The following is a 20,535-nucleotide window of genomic DNA, read 5'->3' as shown; positions in this document are numbered from 1 at the left end:
AAATGCCCATAACCACTCTTTTGTCCCAGAACTGGACAGAAGACTGCAAAGCTGGGCCTGGCTCTTCCCGCCCCCGGGGGCACTGGGTCCCAGGAAGGAGAGAGAAGACGCAGCCTCAGGCCGGCAAAGGGCGGCCTTGCCTCCCGGGGGCGGTCAGACAGCAGGAGACGCAGAACCAGTGTGATGGCCCTGGCCTTGCAGCCCATGACGGGGAACAATGTCAAGGACAGAGGGTCTCATTACGTGTCAGTAATGAAAGAAGGCACAATGACAAGTACTTCTTAGATTTTACACTCTACCCAACAATCAACACATACCTGAAAACCCTTTAAACTTAACTAACTGTTCTATGGATACAACCCTGAAATAATGAGAATTTCTACAAAGACAAACAAGTCTGGGTTCATCATCACCTTTATAATTCCCGCTCCCCAGTGTACCCTAACCAATAGTAGTAAAAAGGAAGCTCCTCAGCCCTTCGGGGTCCTTCACACGAGGCTGAATGCCAACCAGCTGGGGGACTCTCCTTTCCAGGGAGCTTGCAGAACGAAGGTACGCTCCATAGGCACTGCACACACACAACGCTACAGGGACAGCAAGGCCCCGCTGAGAGAGACTGGAGAGAGCAGACACGAGGGACCTGCAGGTGTCACTCCCCCAGGGAGGCTGGGAAGGACGAGGCACTTCCTTCCTTCCGGACGGAGCAGATACAACAGCCAGGCTCTGCAGCGTGACAGGGACACCCAAGCAGCGGGGCGTGAAGGGAGCGGGGCTCACCTCTAACTCCACTGGCCAGACTGGAAGGAGGAGGTCACGGGACCTCTGATGGAAGGTGTGAATCTACCAGACTCACCTCATTAAAAAAGTAAAAACTATAAAGACAATAAAGTTAACAGTGAGTACTTAGGGGTGATGTTTTCCCATCTTCTCTGTACTTCTATAAACAAGCATTAAAATTTTTCTTTTTCTTTTTTAGTTAATAGAGGGAGGGAAAATCACCTTTTAAGATATACTTGACTCCCAGATAGAAATATCATCTATCTTTAATGTCAGGTAGATTTCTAGACTCTAAAATTCCATTCCATCCATCCATCTACCCATGCAAACTTCTGTAGTATTTTCATGTGCCAGGAGCCTGTAGAAGGGAGGCAAAGGTGGAAGAATCAGTAGCAGGGCGTGTGTGCACATGCACATGTGAGCGCAACGCGCAGCTGAGAGAAGCGCTCGGTGAGGAAGACACACACGGGACCCACTGGGATGAGCTGCTCCCCCGTCCTCTGCTCTACGCACATTCACTCCCTGCCTGGGTTGTCCTGGAAACTTACTGGCTTCCCCTTCAGAACTGCTGCTATCTCCCCTTCCAAGGAGCCCTTCCTGGCACCCGGTTGGGGGTGCTCCGTGAGCTTCCCCTCCACCTGCAAACTCTGCTGAGCACTCCCCAAGGGCCTACTCTCCCAGCCGTATGCTCCACAACACTCCTCGCCTCTCTTTCCCATGCTCTAGGTGGGGGTGGGGAGAGCAGGGAGGCGTTCAGCCTCAAGGCTCTGCGTTCTGAGCCACAGCGCTGAGTCTCTAATTGCAGGGAATAAACAGCGGTTGTAAGTGCCCCTTTGAAGGCCACGTGATGAGCCGGCCAGAGTCCTGGAGTATAGCGAGTGCACAGACCCTGCCGTCTGATCTCAGGGATGGGATGCTATTTACATGCCAAACTCTCAAAGTTTTACCCCTGGTTTTGGGCTCCAGGTCCATGTATCTAACATCTACTGGCCTCCGAATCTTGTCAAGTACAGAATGGAACTCCGATCTTCCCTCCATTCCAAACCTGCTCCTTCTCCAGTCTTACCCAGTGCATACATGACAGCCAGAAACCTACCAATCTTCAAGCAGGAGCCACGGGGATTTTCAAAAACACCGACCTGACCGCACCGTGTTCCTGCTTCCTCTTGTGCGATCGCAGGCCTCAGCCGAGAGGGAACACAGCGCTCTGGTCTCACAGCCTCCCTTCACACCACCTTCCCTGGGACATGGTCCTCTCTCCGCTCTCCTGGTCCCAGCTTCTTTCCTACTCTGGGCCTTCACCTGCTCTCCCTTCTGGGAAACGCTCCATGTCAGGCTGGACCCGGCCAGCCACCTCCTCACTGGAGGCCCCGCCTAGCGCACAGCACCTCCTTCAAGAGATGTCCTCTGCCACCGCTGTTCCTCTCCCTGTCTCCCCAGGCCTCTGCCTCCTTATATGTCACACATCAGCATTTGCCCTAAGCGCGCATGAGGGGTGCTACTGTTGATACGTCTCCCTCTCTCATGGGGTATCCACAGAGCAGGCCCGAGTGGGCACATGGTAGGTAAACTAAGGTCTGTCACCTGGATGAGACGGCCACTGCTCTTGTCCAAGCCATTGGTTCTCACGTCAACAGGTACCAGCCTCCTCATTGGTCTTGCTACCCTTGCCAGTCTCTCTTCATTCCAATCCACCTTCCACAAGTGCTGACAAGCGTTCTAAAGGACCCACTTGACACACTCACTCCCTTGATTAAAAGCCCAAAACTACCTGTATAGCCTCCAGCGTCAGATCCAAACATCTTAGCATGTCAGGGCATTCACTGTCTAGTTCCCGTGTATCCATCGGCTTGGACCCTGCATCTCTGAGGCCTGCACGCTGACTTGGTCACACCTGGCCACCCAACGCTCCTCCGCACACCAAGCAGTTCTCTCCAGCTCTGAGAGCCTCTCTCACGCTTCCCCAACTCCTGTGCACCTTTCAAGACCCAGATCAAGTGTCACCTTCTGGAAATCTTCTCAGGCTTCCTCCACCGAATTTAACTTCCGCTTTATGATACTTGATACATGCTGAAGAATATGTGAACACATATCCCCCGGCACTTTGTTCCTAACAGTGTGCTAACACGCCCCAATACCCCATCCATCCACCTTACTGAACTGTGAGCTCCTGGGAACGCAAGGGCCCAGCCCTCTGGCAACCACACATGGTGGGGCTTCCAGGCTGTGACCGGGGAGCCCTTGTGGACGTAATTTCCACTTCTGTCGTCAACTTATTTCCTGCCTGGACAATTCACGTACCTTCTCTTTGACTATTTCCTCGTCTGCAGGATGGCAACAGCTGCCTGCCCAACCATGCAGAGGACTAATGTGAAACAGTTTGAAGCCTCTCACTCTCATACTAAGGCAAAGCATGGCGTGATGACGGCTTCAACCACCATTCCTGGCACTCTCAGACAAACAGACCTCTGACGACCCTTGCTCTTAGAAATCCTGACCAAAATCTGATGAAAATCCACACAGCCAAAGAATCTCTTCACTGTGAAAGGCAATCAATTTCAGACTCAAGCTATAAGTGCCAAGCTGGCATTTAACCCCACATAGCATGGTGAACAGCCATTTTTCAAATAAAATATAAGACATGTATGAGACAACCAGTGCTGAAATCACTGAGTGACAAGCCGCTTCCCAGCCTGCAATCCCCATTGCTGTCCAGAGCAAGGCATGGATCTGGTGACGTGTCCGAGTGCTCTCAGGGCCCCGAGACTCCTGCCTCCCCCGTGACGACACACAAGCCCTCTTGTTCTCTAGTGGCATTCCGTGCCATCCTCAGCCAGAGCAGCCTCCCGATCTTGTTCACCAACAGCCCCTCCCCCTCAATAACACGCCCCCTACCTAAATACAAACAAAACCCCACAATGACTCCAAATGACTCCAAATTTAGTTTCTGGTGGCAGTGCAGAGAGGACTGGTTGCTCCCCCACAACCACCACCAGAAGGAAAAAAAACAATTCATTCAGCTACTGGGAATCACTTTCTCAGATGTTATTAGTAAAAGACTTAGGTAAATAAAACAGTTTCTGCTTCAGACTATTTTCAACAGAAACGGGAATAAATGCTTTTCTTCTAGAGTTTTGTCAACCCACATGGCAAGTTCTGTTTCCAGTCAACCCAGATGCAACTAGAAGAGGAGAAGGCATGGTTCCAGAGATCTCCCCAAATCCACTGGCAATGCCAGACAGGAGCACTGTGGATGGGGACCGGCTGGGTGTGGACAGCAAAGGCCACGACACTGCTAAAGAATCTGAATTTTACCTCCAATTTGTGAACTTGAATATTCTCGCCCAAACAAAATTACTTCTTATGAACCAGAACCTATAATGCGCTTCTGTTCCAAGTTCATGACATCAAAACCAGACAACAGCACAACACCACTTGCCCTTCCTGAGAGAGGGAGCCCACATGACCTGACCCTTGTCACATGAGGGCTGGGGTCACCAGCTGACACTGGGACCCAAGGCTTCTAAGTCAGCAAGCCCACCGCATCTTTTCCATTTGCTGAGAAAGTCGCACTGAAACAGAGGAGGGAGAACACTGAATCTGCAATGGCAACTCTGGGGGCCGAAAAGCCCCTCTGACAGCTTTACCACCCACGATTTATGTAACTTCTACGGGCCACGTTTAACAGTTTGGACATGGTCCTGAACACACAGCTCACATATAGCTCAGACTCCTTCCAGAACAAGACTGAAGATTCTAGAAACCCAGCAAATGCTATATCACTAGCAAAAACTCTGTCACGTGATCCAATTTTAAGTGCCAGGATTTCAAATATGTCAAAGGTGATTTTATAGCAAATATTTGCAAGAGAAAGAAAGCTACCCCTTAGCCAAACACATGTCAAACACAGACACAAGAGGCTGAGCTACAATCTAAGTCGCCTAAGGAATTATTATCAAGTTCTTTGATCTGAATGAAATTTTCTGGTGATGTGAACAAGGTCTAGAACTCTGTATCTTCTTATTTAAATTATAAAAATCAGGTGACAGTGTCATCCCTGTCTCCATTATAAAGCGTTTTAAAGCACCTGCTACAGACACCTGAGCACGCTCCACAAAACCGCACAGAACAGTGACGCCCCAAGGAAGAGCAGGCAGAAGCCAGCAAGTCAATTCACCACATTTCACCGGGTAATACTAGGCAGAACAGCTGGGAGAATGAGAAATGGGCTTAGCTCGACGTGTCAAATAAGGCCCACTGCCCTTGGTAAGAACGTATAAATTCTTAAAGGGATTCTTAACAGCTAAGACAGGGTGCTACTTACTTCCTCATTAAATAGTTTGCTAGTTTCTTTTTTGATTGGATCTATAAGCTGGACTTGGCCTGCGGAAAAGCCCACTAGGAGAGAGACACTTTCTGCTGTGGCTGTTAGGTGGTTGAAGTCATGACAAGTAGGCTGTGTTCCTTTGTATATCCTTTTATCTATTGGTTTACTCAAGTCAGCAGCCTGGAGAAGAAAGAGAAAAATACATACGGTAAACAGCACATTGAGATGAGAAATCTAATAGTTACACTATTTTATAGTCCATTATGATGTTCAATCTTAAAAACAAAGGTATTTAATTTTTTTTTTCAGTTTTCAGCATTCTGTAAAAGCACTTTCATATACGTTAGCCAATTTGATATCGTTAGACTATTCATAATATGTTCATAACTGTTACTTCCATGACTTATTCTTCAAATATCTTTAACAAAAACTCCTAGACTTCAGGAGGAAAAATCCTTGAGATACTAAATTCAGTATTTGCAAAATGCATTCATTCCAAGCAATGCTAACAGAGCACCTATAACCACATAAAAACTCAGTTTGCAAATACACCTATAGCATCTAAATGCTCATTGGTGAGTTACCTGTAGCCCAGGGGTTCTCAAAGTGTGGTCCCCAGACCAGCGGTGGCAGCAGCAGCATCGCCTGGAAACTCAGAAATGCAAGTTCTCAAGCCCCACCCCAGACCAGAAGAATCTGAAACTACAGGGTGATTCGGATGCCCACTCAGATTTGAGAGCCACTGTTGCAGCCCATTATAAGCCGGTGCCTTCCTCCTGCGCCCCAGTCCCTCTTCTGCACCAGCATTCAGGTGCCCCTCCTTCCCTTACTGAGCCCACACCAGAGTGTGAGACACGCGTCAGCATTAAACCTTACAACAATCCTTCCAAGTAGAGAACATTCCCCCACTTTACAGATGAGAAAACAAGTTTAGGGAGGTTAAATAACTCAGCCAAGGTCACCATACCTACCTAAGTAAGTGGCTGGATTTAGAACCCAGGTCCGCTTGGCCATAAAGGGGATGGGGAGAACACACACCTACACACCCCAAAGTCAGAAGCAAATGACTTCCGACTTGGGCCAAAAAGTGATTTTTTTTTTTTTTTTTTTTTTTTTTTTTTAAAGATTTCATTTATTTATTTGACAGAGAGAGACAGCCAGAGAGGGAACACAAGCAGGGGGAGTGGGAGAGGAAGAAGCAGGGTCCCAGCAGAGCAGGAAGCCTGATGTGGGGCTCGATCCCATAACGCCAGGATCATGCCCTGAGCCAAAAGCAGATGCTTAACTACTGCGCCACCCAGGCGCCCCAAAAAGTGATTTTTCAATATGCCTTCCCCTGAATCCTTAAAGCAGGACTTTTTTCTTCATGAGAAATGTTCTATGCAATCTAATGTGCAGGGCTGATGTGGAAATTAAGGACGCCACCCTCCAGTCTTAGTGGGAAGTCACAGGTGCAGACAACCAGGTTGTTGAGCACGTCCTTGGACACGATGACTGGGGCCACGGCTCTCGTTCTCTGCTGACCAACCCCTGAGTTAGGTTCTGAAGATTTCTTTCTTCCAAAGAGGCCTGTGACACTGTGCTGAGGATTCTAATATTTCACTTTCCAAATAACAAACATAAATACTGACTAGAAAAGAGGACCTCAAAATTACAGGCATCTTTGAGCAAACTCCTAACCCGAGCATTTGGAATCTGGACCCGAGGGGAACAGGCACTCTGAGAGCCCAGGGCAGAGGAATGAGGACACATGCCATGTGGACACTCTCCCAGCCTCACCTCAGTTAAAACGGAGATGAGAATCTCTGTCCTACCAACCTCATGGGATTGTCTGGAGGATGAAATAAGAGAATATGTACATGAAAGAGGCGTGAAAAGTATAATATAAAGTATGATACAAAACACGGGAAGTCCTGATTTTGCAGCAAGGCGAAAAGAGGCCAGTGGGGAAGGGAGGAAGTGTGCGAGAGCCAGAGAAGCCACCTCTGCCCCAGCCCCCAACAGCAACAGGACAGGTACAGGCCTGATAGAAGCTGCTCCCAGACTGGGTCCTCAAGGCAGGGAAAAAGAAGCCAGGCTAAGGGACCTTAGCAAATCATTTCAGAGCAAAGAAGGTATCGGCAATATGTCAAAAGGGCTCAAAATAGGAAGTAAAAGACACTGGCAGCTAGAGACCAAAACCAAATCTGAAATACAAACAACTAAATTATTACATGATCTCGGTATCAGCATATATAACTCTTCTAGAATTTTTTAAAAATTTGCTTAGGGAACTTCCCCCTTAAAAACATATCTAAAATTATGCACAAAACTATAAAAATCAATTCAAAGGCAAGCCAAAAATTGACAGAGAAAACATACCAATACAAATTAAATGAGCAAAAGGACATCCAGTGGTTCTCAGAAACAACAAAGGAAGGAAAAGCGCCCATTTTCCCGAGTATCGCTACTAGGGCAGCTAGTCATACAGATCCCTTACAGTAACCACATTAGCTCCGTTATTGGTATATTTCCTGTACATCCTGGCCTCCTAATCAGGAACTTTACTGAATGATGTCATCTGTAAATAGATCACATGTATTTTATTTTTTTTTATTTTTTTTTTAAAGATTTTATTTATTTATTTATTCGACAGAGATAGAGACAGCCAGCTAGAGAGGGAACAGAAGCAGGGGGAGTGGGAGAGGAAGAAGCAGGCTCATAGCGGAAGAGCCCGATGTGGGGCTCGATCCCATAACACTGGGATCACGCCCTGAGCCGAAGGCAGACGCTTAACCGCTGTGCCACCCAGGCGCCCCAAATCACATGTATTTTAAAGGCCAACTGAAAGACTACTTTCACTCTTCTTAAATCATGTAAATACTCCCAAAACATCCTGTTTACTAATCTGCTTAACAACTTTCTTCCCAGACCAGGGCTCTCATATTGTACCAGGCCATGCCAGCCTGCCGCTCTGCAGCAAGATCAAGTACAGAGACGGAGAATAAGCATTCAGAAACTTTTATGGCAATCAGACAGGATAACTGTATCTGTTGACTCTAATAATAAAAATTAGAATTTGTATTCCACATATCTTTTTCAGTTTTTTTCCCCAGTAATTCTTTTTTTTTTCTTTTTCAATTTTAGAAAAGTATCAATCCAGATAGACTGGAAATTTTAACAACTGGTCCTTCGACACTGGTGAGAAGCACTGTCCTAGGAGGCACCAAAGTAAACCAAGGCCAAGAAACACTCAGACTATCTCTTACCTAAGGTCACTTCCCCGTCCCTAACCCCCAATGGCACCAATCGTCCAAGAGCAGCACAAGTCCCGCCTAGCAACATGGCCCCTACAACAAGCAGGAATTATGTGAACCCCTAAGTGACGGCTAGGTGTGTGCCCATAAGAAAGTCGACTTCTGAGAAACCCATGGGCTCCGCCACTGGTGCCTGAGCTCTCTGGAGCCCAACACCAGGGTAAGAAAGTCAGGTTACCAGTGTCCGCCTTCATTTCAAACAGCGCCTTCATCTCTGTCCCATCTTGTCCTCTTTCTTCTGCAGCCAATCACCAAGTTCGATCTCTTTTCCCATGGATGTGTGGCTGTTCTATTTCTTCTTCCTCCTCTTCCTCTCTTCTTTGAGGGTGGAGGGGTACCAATGTGGACACTCAACTCACACACCTTTTAGTAGCAGTAATAACCACCTGAGCCAGCCACACCTCTTCTGCATGGGGTCATCAGGGGGCTCCCCAGGGAGAAGGAGAAGGAACCCAGACTCTGGAGCCAGGCAGGCCAAGGTTCAAACCCTGCCTTCCCTATGGGTTAGCCAGGTGGCCCGGGTAAGGTGCTCCTGTCCTCTCAAAGAACAAAGCGCCCAGCTCCACTGCCAGGGAGTGGTGAGGCCCTGAGAATGGATCTACAAAGCACAGAGTGTGCAGACGACTCCAGGGGCAGCTACCATGCCAAGTCTGTCCCTGTCACACCCGACCTCTCTGGTCAAATGCCTCGGGAGCATCACACCGGAGGGTGAAGTCCGCCTGCGGAACACTTGCTGGGCACCAGGAGCTTCACATGCACAACTCTCACCTCACAGCCCACGCCCCACCCCCCCAACCAGGGGGCACGGATACCACCCACCTGCCACCCTCCGAGCGGGAACCGGAACTGAGAAGGGATTCAGGCCTCCAGGGCCCGGGCTCCAGCACTCTATAGGTCCTGCCACCCCAGCCTCTGCTTGCCCTCGTTGCGGTAGCCCTGAGTCTGCTGCAGGCACACATCTCCTTTCTCCTGGTTCCAGGAGGTCGCCCTCCCGGTTGGGGTGGGGGAATTTCACCCAGCGGTTCGAGCCCCACCTCCGACAAGCTTTTTTCCCAACCACCGTTCTTTAGGTTGGCTCCTTTATCTCAATTCTTGAGTCCTTAAATTCATTCCACAAAATTTAGTATTTAATCACTTATATGATTACAGTATTGTTTTATGTCTGTTATCATCGATTACAATAAAATTACAATAAAAACTCCTTTAAGGAGCGGAACTTCTTCATTAGTTACCACTGTATTATTCCACAAAATCAGCTTTTATGTTCTAGCCTTCTGGTAACTTCTGTATAGATGGGTTACAGACACTTGAGATTTTTTAATGCACCTGCATCCTAATTATTGACAGTTACCTGAATTCTTAAACATGAATTTATAGCAGAATATATATTTTTTTAAGTCTTCCCAATGTGAAGAATTAGATCATCTTTGGTTGCGCAGCCCCAGGAGAGTGCCCAGTCTGTCACAAGGACTCGCTGTCTGTTGAACACATGAAACTGCACTATTTCAGTTTCTTCAGGGGTAAGATGAAATTGTATCTTATGCTCATTCATTTCTGCATAAGGACTTACTGATTACAAATAATTTGTCAGTGTCTCGTTCTCAACAGAAAAATTTTAAATGATGGTTTAAAAATTCCTACCACAGACAACACAAGCTGGTTATCAAAATCCTTGAACAATAAGTACAAAAAATAATGTCACATTTCCCTTTCCAGCATTACAAAGGTCTGCAAAAGAAGCCCTCTTATTCCAGCTCACATCTTCACCCCAGACCCCTGCCTGGCCTGCTGGGACACGCCCAGTGAAAGGAAAGCCCCCACAGGCTCAGTGGGTCTGCTCACACTGCCAGGGCCTCCACGCACTGGCACAGCCCTTAGCGGAACTCAGAGGAGACATGTGGGCCCGTGCCGAGCCCCCTTCATGGAACCTGCTACCTGATACTTCTGGGTGCCCAGAAGCATTTGGTGTGATATGGAAAATATCTCAGAAAGGCCTCTTTTGAAAAAAGCATGTCAGATGATGATATTTGGGGAGGGGGGCACAGTGTCGTAATAAAGTAATAAAGGTGGGCTTTATGTTCCCTAAATTTTATATCCTCCCTCCCCATCCAAAAATCACTTCAAAAACCAGTCCCATAGAACTTGCCAGAAAAGCGTCCTTCCACCCATTTCTACCCACGTCCAGCTCATCCCACACACGATGCCACACTCTCCCACTAAAACCCCCATGGCTCTGCCCTAACACTGGCTGAATTCCTCGGCCAGCACGCACAGGCCTTCCCGATGCGGACCTCACCAGTCCCTCCCCTTCACACTCGCTTCCTCCAGAGGCACTTGTTCACACACTGCCTGTGCTCTGTACACCTTTTTACCTTTCTTTACACCCCTTCTTTCACTTAGAATACCCTCCCTAGGCGCAGTCTTCATACAAATTCTGCTCACAGCAGCACTCATGTCATGACTTCCTGCTCTGACCTCTGGGAAGCAGGCTTTCACCTGACCGTCACTCAGTGCCTATCACTAAGTGCCACGTTTATTAGCTGTAACGTTAACCGTATTCCATATATTGTGAAAGTACAGTTCCTTTTTAAAATAACAAAAAAGTCAGGAGGCTGGTGAGTCACTGAAGGCCTGAATGAATTGAGCAAAAATAGCTGGAGCAGCCCCAGCGACATCACAGGTCTCCGTTACACGATCTGAAAATCAGGAGAATGGATATCATGCTTTCCATTAGCATTCCTCTTGACCATGTCTCAGACAACCAAAATCGGAGCCAAAAATGAGCAAGCAATTACTTCCAGGACCACGAAGGATCACCTACTTGGAAAGAAGGGGAACATCTGGAGTCTGACCTTAAGACTTGGGATGCAAAATAAACCACTTTACAAAGACTGTTCCAGTTTTTCCGGAAGGAGACTTTCCACCTAGGCAGGGTTTGGGTCTCCAATGCGTGCAAGGGATGAGTCCACAGTCTGGGGCTGGACCACAATTAGCTGGTCATCCTGGGGAATGCTGAAGCCTTCCGAGTCCCAGGCACGAATGAAAATGAGACTGGCCACTCAGAGCTAAGTTCACTTTGTTACCAAAGTTCAATGTACTATTCAGCCAAAATGTTCTTCACCATAGTGGAAAATAACCGGGCTCTAGTGACAAAAACACCAAACAGTGATTTCCAAACATCTTCATGCTCACACCACACGCGCAGGTGAGCAGTTTAGCATTCAGGTCAATCGGCTGTAAGGCACGACACAGACACTGACTCTACAGTCCAACCTACGTGCTCTGAAGCAGAAAGAAAACAGGCTGGGGTGCCTGGGTGGCGCAGTCGTTAGGCGTCTGCCTTCGGCTCAGGGCGTGATCCCAGCGTTCTGGGATCGAGCCCCAAATCAGGCTCCTCTGCTGTGAGCCTGCTTCTTCCTCTCCCACTCCCCCTGCTTGTGTTCCCTCTCTCACTGGCTGTCTCTCTCTGTCAAATTAATAAATAAAATCTTAAAAAAAAAAAAGAAAAAAGAAAGAAAGAAAACAGGCTGATCGTGTGAAACACCCACACAATCCATCTTTCTCATAGTTTCTTCAGCTACACCCAAAATATCTGCATAATTGGCACGAATGGTATTTAAAGAGTCTAACACTGATTTAAAAATATTTGTCAGGGGTAGTAAGGAATCAATCAGGTTTAGAATCTTTTATCCCAGTAGGGAAAAAAGACTGTCAATCAATTGTACAGTTTCAGTGTTTTAAAAAGGACAGAAACTCTTCTGCCTTATTCACTACTCTATCTCCAACACCTAATGGAGGGCCTGGCATATAAATAGTATCATTAATATTTATTGCAGAAATGAAACAACTCTGAAAATGGAAGGAAAAAGTCCCACAACCAGCAAACATAACAGCAAATATGTGATCCTTCTGCTGACCAAATCCTGACTAACAACTAATGCCTTCTTGGGTGCCCATCTATGAAAGAAAACAATCTCTGTTAGCAAATACTGGTTAAGTCACTTTACAGTTTACAAAACACCTTTGCGCATCGGTTCTTCTGGCCCTCGCTGCAAACCTGTGCCCTGAGGAGGACAGCCACTCGCATTTTATAAATAGGAAAACAGAATCAGCTGTCAAAAGGAAGCAAGCAGGGGAGTCCAGCCGGTCTCGATGGCAGCCCCCGCCCTCCTTCCGGTGCACTGTGCTGCCGGGAAAGGAAGCTGACAAGGTGACATCTGGGGTAGCACCTAGAGCTCAAATCCCATCACTGTGTGACTCCAGGTGCCCACGCTTGCTGAGGTGGGAATCAAATATTCCAGCCCTCATCCGTGTGGCCCAGATTCCAGACCTACCTTCTCAAAGCATTTACCTCGCAGGCCTGCTTTATTAAAATGGAGTAACAGGCTCGAGTCCCAAGATTAATGCCTGGCACTTCAAAGGCACTTGAAAAAAGTTAGTTCTCCTCTTTGAAACTCGTATTTCTCCTTCTGCATACATAAGGATTTGCTGCTTATCACAGACAGGCTTTGACAATTCTCATCACTCACCAATACCTTCAAAGAAATATAAATAAGGAGAACAGAGACAGATCTTTCTGCCCTAAATTTCCTGGAGAAGGACAAGAGCAGAAGCCAAGTTTAGGGCATGTTTTCCTTTCAGTATAATTTTACAAAACAAGATTGCACCTTCCCTTCCTTAGCTTCCATTTCTCCCGCCTCCTCAGGCCCAGCACACGCTCACACTTGCACGGGCCCACCAGACCCCTTCCCGTTACTAAACACAGATCGCGGGGATGTCACTCACTAGTGTGCTTCTGTGGGGCTCTGGCCCTGGGATGAGTACCCACCACGCTCAGCTCAGAGCTCCCCTTGTGTGCGTGTGCTCGGCAGCAGCCAGGCCACCAGCCGCGGCCGGCCGGGAACTCCACGCAGGGGAGAGCAGAGAAGGACAATGAGCCAGACATCATCCGAATGCAGGCGAATGAGGCGGAAGAGGCGAGGGGCCACCTGTGTGTCACTGCAGCCTGGGAAGACGCGCCCGGTCACAGAGGGCGGAAAATATGCTCAGGGAACTTCTGCAGCAACAATCCGTGGAAGTGCTTGCTGTTCTCCACAGGAGCCGGGGTGTGTGTGCATGTGCACCTGTGTGTGTGTGCACGTGTGTGTGCAGGGGGGGTGCGAACTGCTTGTTCTCCACAGGAGCCAGGGTGTGTGTGTGTGCACGTGTGTGTGCGTGTGTGTGCGCTGGGGGGGTGGTGCGAACTGCTTGTTCTCCACAGAAGCCAGGGTGTGTGTGTGTGCACGTGTGTGTGCGTGTGCGCCGGGGGGGGGGCGGTGAGAACTGTTTGTTCTCCACAGGAGCCAGGGTGTGTGTGCATGTGCACCTGTGTGTGTGTGCACGTGTGTGTGCAGGGGGGGCGGTGCGAACTGCTTGTTCTCCACAGGAGCCGGGGTGTGTGTGCACGTGTGTGTGCGCGTGTGTGCGCGGGGGGGTGGGGGCGGTGTGGGGAGGAAGCAGGACTGAACTGACCTGCCCGGCACTGTCAGTCAAGGACCTGCTCACACAACAAGCTTCTGCCGCTAACACAAGTCATCTTCTCCCCCAAGGCGGCCTGTCACATAGAAACTGTTCGCTATGGAAAACTGACTCCTCTTCCCTCCGCTAGTTTTTAAAAGCCAAACTTAATAAGCCGCTAACTGCCACCTCTTCACCAACTCTTCATGCTGCTGACTGGAACCCCACGTTCAGGTGAGGCCTCTCCCCACCCCGTGAAATACTACCGATGGCTGTGGCGGTGCGTCATGCAGGCTAACGGAGCACTGATTTCTTCATTAAGGAGAAACTATGAATAAACATTAGATAAATTCAGTTTGCACACATTCTAACACCAGATCTCATCACATTAAAATGCTGACATATTCAAATGACCTATTTTTTTATTAAACCCTTCTGTTAAATATGCATAAAATATGCATTCCTATTCCTATTCCTAAGGGAATACCAACAACTCACATGGAAGAAAAAGCAAGATGTTTTATTTCTGCAAAAGATATTCATTGGTGAATTCTTAGAAAAAAAATTTTTTTTTAATTCCCCCTTCAAGGGGCTTGGGGAGGAATTCTAGGACCTAACAATGTTGTGGCACTGGTGAACTAGGACCATTCCAAGGCAGCGAGTAGTTCCTCCATGCCACGTAACCACTGTACTGCTGTCTTCCTGATGCTGAGACAATCCATGAGCTTATGGTGCTGGCACGGCACAGAGACGATTTTTAAATTTTCCGATTCAGGTTGCTTCGTAACCTAACCAATCTGCAGAGTAGCTCCCGTTCTCAGTGAGAAATACCCTAAATCCCCTATTGTGTAGAGTCCCTGCGACGTCACAGCAATCATTTGCCCATCGTCCCTGAGGCCCCGTGAGCGGTGGCAATGTGCCCAAGGTTTCACTGAGCTTAGAACTGTGCTTTAAACCACGTCAAGCTACTATCTTTCCAATCACGCAACCTTGGCTGAACAGTGAACTACTGAATCCGTAACATATGAAATTATTTATTTATTTTTAAAGATTTTCTTTATTTTATTTGAGAGAGAAAGAGAACGCATGCGTGCAGAAGCAGGGAGGGGCAGAGGGAGGAAGAATCTGGAGCAGACTCCACACTGAGTGGGGAGCCCAATGCGGGGCTTGATCTCACAACTGCGAGATCACGAGCCAAAACCAAGAGCTGGATGCTTAACCGACTGAGCCACGCAGGCATCCCTGTAATGTGAGAAATGTGTTTAAATGGCACTGATGTGCAGCAGTAATTATATCTGAAATGACAGCACTCGGGAGCTGGTACGCTGCAGTGTTTTCAAATAGGAAGCAAGAAAGGAGAGAACATTAAGCGTACCTTACACAATGAAGGGAGATGAGCCACTAAAACATGTGGCCAAAATATTCTACTTGGCCTCTGTAATTCCAAGAGTTCATCTCTAACCCAGCCAGAGCTCAGCCGAAGAAAAGAAGCCTCAGGTCGATAAGAGCAACAGAGAGCTGACCTGTTCTAAACACTACCACCAGGAAAAGTTTTGACCTCTTCTTCATCCGCACTGTCACAGCATCGCAGGAACTACTCACTTGGCACTTATGCTGTTAGTCACTTGTCCTGTACGTCTAATTTCTACAACTACTCCAAAATTTTAAGGGAATAACTGTTTTATAAGTCACCTCAGTAACAGCCATTCAGACATTTCTGATGGTTCCCCCCTCCACCAGTTTAAAAAAAAAAAAAAGTCTTCTAGGCACCTAAAATGTACCATGAGCTGTTATAGACCTGGCAATGCAATAGCGACCAGTCTGAAAACGTGGACCAGTAAAACTGGCACCCACAGGAATGTGGAAAGGCTGGCCTCACCTCACCAGTACAGTGGTGTAAGCCGGCCTGGCCTTTATTCAGGGCAGTTGACAACATGTAGCAAAAGCCTTCCTTCCTTTAAACACAAATTGAGTGCCTAAGAATGCATTCTCAGAACTTATTTTTCAAGTGTGTAATCTGTAATAGCCCCAGACTGGCCCAACACAAATGTCCAGGAACAGGAGGCTAGCTAAATAATTTAGCGGGCTCTACGTGGAACACTGCTTATGGAACATTTGCACTGAGACAAATATGGACAAACCTCGAAAAATAATCTTTAAAGAAGCCAAATGTAAAAGAAACAGATGCTAAATAATTCTATTTATACCAAGTTCAAAAATAAGGAAAACTAATCTGTGATGTTAGAGGTGAGGACCATGGTTACCCTTGAAGAGTGTGGGGAAAGGGCCACAGGATAAGCTTCGGGTGGCCAGGGATGCTTTCCTTAACCTGAGGTTGATTCTACTTTGTGGATAATTAATAGAGCTTTGCACTTAAACATATTTGTCTGTATGCTCTTCTTATATTAAAAAGAAATCTTAATGAGCAAGCACATGTACAAAGGCAGCCAACTGAACTTTCTTTATAATGAAACATTATTAACATCTTGTGTGCTCCAAAAAGGAAATAGGTAGATATACCATGTAGCCATTTAAAATGAAGATACTAGCAAAGAAGGATGTTACATGCTACATTAAGTGGAAAAATGAAACAATAAAAACAGGATTCTAAAGACAAAGAATTGCAAAGAAATCCTAATCATATTCATACCATAATCATATTGTTAGTAATAATGTATTGTTTTGGATATATCTTGTAGAAGAAAGCAAAAAAGCTACTAATGTGAATGTCATTAGAAGCTGATATTCTGCACATAAGAGGAAGAAATGTAAAACTGTTCATCTTTAATCTGATTAGGAAAGACCAATATGAACTCAAGTATTCTATTTCTTTAAAAAAAAAAAAAAAGGCATTTTCTAGCTGTGCCCAGTAAAAAGATATAGAAAGCAATGTCCAGGGGCGCCTGGGTGGCACAGCAGTTAAGCGTCTGCCTTCGGCTCAGGGCATGATCCCGGCCTTATGGGATCGAGCCCCACATCAGGCTCTTCCGCTATGAGCCTGCTTCTTCCTCTCCCACTCCCCCTGCTTGTGTTCCCTCTCTCACTGGCTGTCTCTATCTCTGTCGAATGAATAAATAAATAAAATCTTTAAAAAAGAAAAAAAAGAAAGAAAGCAATGACCAAATAGCAAGAGGAACTCTTAGTGCCTAGACTATGCCTCAAATGATATTTGCCACTTAACATCACCAAGGCTCCTGATACCAGGGATGGGGCAAAAAATGAACAAGATACATTTGGAACATCTTTTTGTACCTCTGAGCAAGAAAGCTATCAAAGACTCCATTAGGCAAAGATGGGACAGTATAAACATCAAAATGAGGGGCGCCTGGCTGGCTGAGTCAGTACAGCATATAACTCTTGACCTCAGGGGTAAGTTCAAGCCCCACGTTGCAAGATTAGTTGGGGAAAAAAAAGAATAAATATCAAAATGATACTACAGAATTTTCATGGAATAAAGAACCTGAGCTCATACTGATATCAAGAAATGGAGAAAAAGGGGTGCCTGGGTGGCACAGTCGTTAAGCGTCTGCCTTCGGCTCAGGGCGTGATCCTGGCGTTATGGGATCGAGCCCCACATCAGGCTCTTCCACTATGAGCCTGCTTCTTCCTCTCCCACTCCCCCTGCTTGTGTCCTCTCTCGCTGGCTGTCTCTATCTCTGTCGAATAAATAAATAAAATCTTTAAAAAAAAAAAAAGAAAAGAAATGGAGAAAAAAGTTTCCTTACAGTAGAATAACACCTAATAAGTGTACGAAGAAAGAGTAATGGAGTTTGAAAATCACCATTTACAACCATCATAGTAATACAATAACAACTGATTCAGCCAAAATCATCAATGAAAGCTAAAACTAGTAGACGAAGGTTTCTTAAGCAACAGAATACTTTTAAATAGGCTCAAAGTGTTCCCCCACAAGTTACATCTCAATTATGAAGAGAAAAATGGAACTTTACAACAGATTAATTTAGTAAATACAACTTTAATCAAGGTTAACATGAATTTGCCCACTAATACTGGGGCAAATCAGCATCATGTGCTTCTTGACATGTTGCCCTGGGATGGATACATCAATTCTGTGGTATTCTCCCAAAATGCAGACCATGAATCTAATTATGAAAAAAGTCAGACAAATCCAAGTTGAGAGGTATTCTACAAAATAACTGGCCTGAAGTCTTAAATATGTCTAGATCATGAAAACAAAGAAAAGCGTAAGGAACAGGTCCACACTGAACAAGACTGAAGAAGCCGCCATGTGTGAACTTGGACAGGACCCCGGCCAGGGGACAATGGCTTTTAAAGGACAGCACTAAGGTAACTGGTGAAATTTTAATGTGAACTGTTGATTAGATAAAAGGAATGCATCAATGTTATATTTCTGATTTTGATAAATGTACTATGGTTACGTAAGTGAAAATTCTTGTTCTTAGGTAACAGGGACTGAAATTTAAATGGATAAATGGGCACAATATCTACAAACTAGTCTCAAATGATATATATACACTGGGGGAGAGGGAAGGGAGGACACAAATGATAAGACAAATGGGCAAATGTGCAATAATTAGTCTGGGTGACAGGTATAAAGGAGTTTTTTGTACTATACTTGTCACTTCTACGTAAGCATGAAATTACAGCAAAGTAATTTTTACAAAAGAGAGACTTAAGAGCCATTTGTACTAAATACAACGTGTGGTCCTTGTGTGGAAATGTATGCGAGTAAGACAACTATAAAACATTTATTTGTGGTAGTGATTACATGAATCTACACACTGTAGATTGTACAAACTGTACAGAACCTCCACCCCCGCCACACACATACACACACACACACACACACACACACACACGTACATCTGAAACTGGTGAAATCTGAATGAGCTCTATGGATTGCACCAATGTCAATGTCCTGGCTTTGATACTGTATTACAGTTACGCAAAACATTACCATTGGGAAAACTGGGTGAAATGTACATGAGACCTCCATGCATATTTTCTTTTAAACTTCCTGTAAATCTATAATGATTTCAAATTAAAAAGTTAAAAATAATAAAAAGACCCTAGGAATCAAGAAACTATAAAGAATACTTATGAATCTGTCAAAGAACAGACTATATTCAAATACAAGTTTTTTACGTGTGAAAATGTGGTTTTATTTCTAAGAGTCCATATATTGTAGAAAAAATACAGACAATACAATGTTTGGGATCTGCCTTAAAATAACGCAGTAAGGGTGACAGAATCGATTAAGTAAGACTGGCCAGATGCTGGCAGGTGGCGAGGCTGGGAGACAGGTGTACGGAAGTCTATGACACCATTCTCTCAACTGCTCTGTAAGCTGGAAATTCTCCATAATTAAAAAGTACTATTCCTTTTGGAATATGTATTTATTTATATGTATACATTTGCAAAGAAAACAATTTGAAAAGATAGTCATCAAACTACTAAATGTGGTTATTAAAGAGTTGGGGGTAGTATTTAGGTGATAATTTTTTCCCTATCTTAAATTCCAACTTTTCATTAATAATTATATATTATTTGTGTAATTTCTTAAAAAGGAAAAAAAAAAAAAACACAGGCCAAAAAACCACTAAAACTCTTTTGAAATTATTCCAAGAGGCTTAAAAGCATGTCATGGCCTAGCACAAGGCCACAGAAAAATACGTGCCTTGTAAACATTAAAATTCACCATAAAAGAAATCTCACTGTTACATCAAGTAAATGCATGAACAGGATGATATATCACCAGCAGGTGACGATATATTGTGAACTAGCCAAATCACAAGTTTCACGTCAATTAGGACTGCTGGAGTCTGTTATTAATGTTTCTGTGGCACCAGTGATGTCAAAGAGATGAGAGGACAGGAAATTCTTTAAAAGAGCCAACCATTCAGAGGACAAATAAGCAGGCCATGGCTGGTTCTATTGTTCCACTCTTCAAATAGCATTACAGTGTTAGAAGGGCTCACTGCGTGTTCCTAATTTGCTACAGTCGCAAATAAAGATAATTTGTGCCAGGGTCCTCTTTGGGAAATACAATCTGTTCCAAGTTTATCTGCTAATGTTTCCTCTTATGTAGGTTCCAAATTGAATCCCCATCTTTTTCTCACAAGAATTGAACTTGAGAATTCTTCATCAATCCCATGCTCTTCTAGAGATTCCAGCAAAACTCAAGCCTAAATTATCCTCAATCAAGAAGAAACAGCTAAAAGAGTAACAGTGGAATTCGTTTTTCTGGAATTCAGAATATTTAGCATTGTAAAATATTTTAGCATTTAAAAGTTAAAATCTCTGAGGCCTGAGATAAAACTGTTAGGCTCAATAGGGACAGTATTGTATTCAGAGTCTCAATGGGGACAGTGCTGTATTTTAAATGTAGGTTAGCAGGCCGACCAGCTTGGAACTGATTAAGAAGCTCCACATCCAGGGCTGAAATCAACCATAACCCAAAAGTTAATGCTTGGCAACAACTGCACTTTGCTTCCCTCCACTTATCATTCATTATCTCATGTAATCAAATACATAATTAAAATGTGCAACTAGTAGCTTAAAAAGTTAAATATAAGGCTATTCACAAAGAAATGGATTGAAGAAGCCAACATTTCCCAGTGTGAATAATTTTGTAACAGATCCCTACATACAGTTGTC

General features: G+C 45.4%; 1 protein-coding gene across 10 annotated transcripts in view; it reads right to left on the bottom strand.

Moving 5' to 3' along the window:
* WDR20 (WD repeat domain 20) overlaps positions 1-20,535 on the bottom strand; it is a 64,883-nt gene that overhangs the window by 17,808 nt on the left and 26,540 nt on the right. For 6 of the 10 annotated variants that reach the window (XR_004620314.1, XM_034642717.1, XM_034642724.1 and 3 more), the window contains exon 2: positions 5,102-5,284. The exons of 2 other annotated variants lie outside the window; for them this stretch is intronic. Coding sequence is in view for 3 of the 8 variants with exons in the window: in XM_034642724.1 (XP_034498615.1) it covers positions 5,102-5,284 (183 nt within the window). In the remaining 5 variants the exon portion in view is untranslated. Of the gene's footprint in view, positions 1-5,101; positions 5,285-5,688; positions 6,215-20,535 lie in introns of those variants that run through there. 2 more of the 10 variants (XM_034642721.1, XR_004620315.1) reach the window with 2 other exon arrangements.

Source organism: Ailuropoda melanoleuca, chromosome 14 (genome assembly GCF_002007445.2).
Source record: "Ailuropoda melanoleuca isolate Jingjing chromosome 14, ASM200744v2, whole genome shotgun sequence".
NCBI lineage: Eukaryota > Metazoa > Chordata > Mammalia > Carnivora > Ursidae > Ailuropoda > Ailuropoda melanoleuca.
Note: the sequence above shows the minus strand (reverse complement) of the source record. Positions and strands in the feature narration are given on the sequence as shown.